At 34.2% G+C, this 4,197-nt stretch overlaps 1 protein-coding gene across 1 annotated transcript; it reads right to left on the bottom strand.

The window, feature by feature from the left end:
- Positions 1-828: 828 nt before the first annotated feature.
- On the bottom strand, positions 829-3,932 carry LOC110611444 (ultraviolet-B receptor UVR8). The gene is made up of 5 exons (XM_021751795.2): positions 3,698-3,932; positions 3,432-3,608; positions 3,065-3,100; positions 2,404-2,528; positions 829-2,321 (listed from the first exon to the last, which is right to left on the bottom strand). Exons 1-5 carry the CDS (start codon positions 3,783-3,785, stop codon positions 1,035-1,037), a joined length of 1,713 nt encoding a protein of 570 aa, XP_021607487.1. The 5' UTR covers positions 3,786-3,932; the 3' UTR covers positions 829-1,034.
- Positions 3,933-4,197: the final 265 nt, after the last annotated feature.

The following is a 4,197-nucleotide window of genomic DNA, read 5'->3' on the forward strand; positions in this document are numbered from 1 at the left end:
AAAATATCATATAATATAGTTAAATTAATATTTTTTTAAAAATTTATTATTTAATTTTTTATTAAAAAACATTATTTAGTCCAACAATTTAAAACATATATTAAAATGTCTAAAAGTTTACAAAAACTACTAATTATCCATTTCATTAGTTTCACCTGGTAAGTGTTTTATTATTTAGTATTTATAATATATAAATATCCATTAGTTGATGTACTAATTTTTTAAAAATATTTAAAAATTAATATGTACGAAGATATTTAAAATTTTTTTACTGTATTTAATAATTAAAATTAATAAAAAAATTTAATTTTTTAAAATCTTAAAAAATGTTTTAATATATTTTTTAAAATTAAAAAATTAATTAAAATATTTTTATATATCATAATAACTAAATAATAGTTTTTTTTAACTCCTTTCCCAATGCCAACCACTATTCATATTATAATTCATTAAAAGTTATTAAATTATTGTTAAAACCAGTAAATTCAACTCTCTCGATGCATATTTAATAGGAATATACCAATAACTTAATAAATAAATTAACATTTAACATATAATTAGACATATAAAAAAATTATTTTCATGAAATGGAAAGAGTATATATACAATTATATTTATTTTTTTAATTTATGGCTGCTTTTAACAACAATTTCTCCCAAGGTAAAAATTGAACAGATTTTTTGTAACGGAAGTTCCCGGCGGAAGTGATCGTGTTGAATTAAGATAGCTTATTGGGATGGGCCAAGATAGATATTCTTTATAGCTGCAGATAGACCCAGCTGAGACTGGCCCTTAAATAAAAAACCCTTTTATATTACATAGCTAAAATTTATGAAATTATTATTTGCTTTATTTTCTTCCCTCCATAAGAATACATACCATCTCTATCTCCCAAGGGAATTAATCATTGCTTTTCATGAGCAACTTCCCTTATTCTGCAGCAACTTTTATATGGGTACAGTGTATACTGTTACAAGAACTACACAATCTTGTGGGATCATACAGGAGCAAGATTCAGATGAAGTTTTATTGTATTAACTTCCAGTAGTTGAAGACGGGATAAACTCCTTTATGATCTCTTGAATCCTTCTTTTCATCTTCTTATCTTCAACACCTGCAAGCATGTTTCGGTAGAAAAGTTCCAACCTAATAAGCTTACTGCGATCTGCTGATTCTAACATTTCCTCCCATTCTTTGGCAATGTCAAAAGTACCTGAGTTTCGCAGAGAGTTTGGAATGTCTTCTTCTGTAAAAGGTTTACCAAAAATTGAACCATGAAGTACACCAGCATATTTTTCCATTATTGAGAGTTTTGATTGGAGGAGCTTCATCTCCTCCATTGCTGAAGACAATCTATTTTCCAGTTCTGTAGCTTCTTCAGATCCCTTGCTTTCAGTATTATCCTCCTCGGTAGCTTTGTTCGATTCTTGGTCCTTGAAATCATGTGTTAATGGAGGCCACAGGACGACAGTAGGGATGAAAAAATCATTTGTGTTCCCGGTTCCAAGAACACCACTTCTTCCCCTGCCCCAGGACCAAAGCTTATATCCATCATTTGCAACAAGAACAGTATGGGCTGCTCCACAAACAACTTGAACTGGATCCTGAAATCTAGGTTCTTGAGGCCCTCTTATTCGCAGAGGTGACATTGCGTCCCCTGCATCTGTTCCCGTAAAACTAGCATTCGGGCAAAGGCCAAGCCCTTTCTCCATTCCCCACGACCACAAATCTCCAGCTGATGAAACAACACTAGTATGAAATAAACCGCAATCAACAGAGACCAAGTATGCGTCACGTGGCAATTCATATACAAGTTCAGGTTTCAGTGCACTTTGAGTGGTTCCATGTCCAAGCTGTCCATTGTCACCCAGGCCAAATGTCCAGCATGTACTTTCTAATTTGTCACTTGGTCTCTTTTTGTGAGCGATCAGAGCCGTATGAAATGCACCACAAGCTACCTCATAAACAGCCCAGGGTGAGTCCTGGTTAAATGTTTCAACAATTTCAGGATGAATTCTGCTCTCTTTATCACCCAAACCCAGCTGGCCGTGGCCATTGTTCCCCCAAGAATAGCATACTAGATCTTCACCTTTATATGTTTCTCCAACACTAACCAATGCTACAACATGTTCATTTCCACATGCAACCTTCACAACAGTATGGCCATGTAAATCCCAGACAGGAGTTGGAGTGAAACTGCTCACTAGCGAGAAACCATCCTCAGAATTGCTGCTTTGCTGCGGGCAATTGCCCCACATCCATAGCATCCCAAGATTGTCAATTGCTAGAGACATCATACCTCCAGATTTAACAGAACAAACCTGTGAAGTCCAGAAATAAAAAGAAAAGTTACTACACAAAGCAATTAATTACGCTAACTCAGTGATACAAATCTCTCCATACCTTTAATGGTACTGTATTCTTTGTTTCTGAATCGTCTGTTACAGAATCAGAAGTGCTCAGCCCAAGAAACTGCTCCATCAAGTGAGGCACCACAGCATTCTCTCCATCCATGCCAAGTTGGCCATCCATAGAAAGGTTAAGTTTTGCAGAGATGACAAAGTTACAAACATATAAACGAGTGCATAGCCATAGATACAAAATTATGACATGAAATAGAATATAGAAAAAACTAAAGAGTAATTTACAATTTAGTTCCTGGATGTTGTTATTATTAACAAGTTAATATCTAAACTTTTAGAAACTCTAAAACTTCCATAAATTTTGATTCCATCGGAGAATATAGTACTTCTATCCATTTTGTGGTTATACTCCGGCAATCAAATTTCAAATATTAGTTTCTGAATTTTGCCATTATTAATAATTTCCTCCACTATGTTTAAGAAATAACAAATTAAAATATCCTTATAATTGTTGGCTGCTTCAAATTTGTTTTGTTCTTTTACTTAAGTAGTAACAGCTAAAGGATGGAAGGAGAACGTGTTTACCGGAATCAAAACTCAGGGACGTTAAAGTACGGAGATCAATTCACAAAAATGGCAATACCTAGAGACTACATTATAATTCACCCAAAACTGAAATATATTCCCAGGATGAAGGATACAGGTGTTATAACCCCAGCACCAAACTGATCCATCATCTGCAATTACATAAACATAAGAAATTAGAGTATCTCAAAACTTAACAGTACAACATATACCAGTCAGAAGGTGGCCTTAGCCTGTACTTAATCCAAAAATGTCTGTTAATATCCAACAATTTTACAAATACCATACTACAATCACACAAGCAACGATGATACAAGTCCATTTATGTGATCGTAAACAATAGATAGTAAATCCGTGAGTGTAGCAATAAACTGAGCAAAAAAATTCCACCATAGGATCAGCAGATTGGTGAAAACACTTAAAACTTTTTTTTCATTTCCAACACAAAAATGGAGGGGAAAAACAAAGATTGGGAAAACTAACCTGCAAGAGCCATACTGTGATAAGAACCAGCAGCAATTCCCACAAACTTGAGCCTTTTCTCTTCAGACTCATTACTAGTATCAAAGTTGACTCGAACTGGGAAAAGCTCATCCGATTCCGAACCGGTCCCAAGTCGCCCAAACATTCCTCTTCCCCATGAATACACGTACCCATCTCCTGCAATCCGCACAAGGATCAGCAATTTTCCATAATTTTAAGCAAATGCAACCAAATTTTTAACATAAATCTGTTCATGTATAAATCACCTGTAAGGGCGAGAGTGTGAGCTTCTCCGGCGGCCACGGCGATGACTTTGCGGGACAAGTTGCCGGAAGCGTTAAGGGAATCCTCCATTTTATCCGGCGAGTAAAGAGAAAGAATGTGAAGTTAACGATAAGGATTAGGATAGCCGCGAACAGAATGATGGAGGCTTATCTCTGCTTAGCTACAGTCTTCAACAATTTGTTTTGTCTGTGAGTGGAAATTATGGAGTAAAATTGGAAGAGGGAATTAATACTCTACTCTTCCGGGGGCTGAAGGAAGATAAGGATAATAAAAATAAAAATAAAAATAAAAATAAAAATAAATTTATAAAAGTTTAGTAATTTAGGAAAATTACAATATGAATGTGAAAGATTTATTAGCTAATATTTTTGGAACTAAATGTTGTGAACTATAATTTCAATATCAATTTTATTATTTCACAACTGATATATTTAATAAATTTTTTTCCTAACGGTAACTAATGACAGTAATGCCAAATGGT

The sequence above is a fragment of the Manihot esculenta genome, chromosome 3 (assembly GCF_001659605.2).
Source record: "Manihot esculenta cultivar AM560-2 chromosome 3, M.esculenta_v8, whole genome shotgun sequence".
NCBI lineage: Eukaryota > Viridiplantae > Streptophyta > Magnoliopsida > Malpighiales > Euphorbiaceae > Manihot > Manihot esculenta.

Excerpts from the sequence above, each read along its gene's own strand:
- LOC110611444 (XM_021751795.2), bottom strand. The coding sequence starts at position 3,785 with ATGGAGGATTCCCTTAACGCTTCCGGCAACTTGTCCCGCAAAGTCATC. Across the intron at positions 3,609-3,697 it reads TCACACTCTCGCCCTTACAG|GAGATGGGTACGTGTATTCA; the intron begins GTGATTTATACA and ends TGCGGATTGCAG. Across the intron at positions 2,322-2,403 it reads AGAATACAGTACCATTAAAG|GTTTGTTCTGTTAAATCTGG; the intron begins GTATGGAGAGAT and ends TGGACTTCACAG.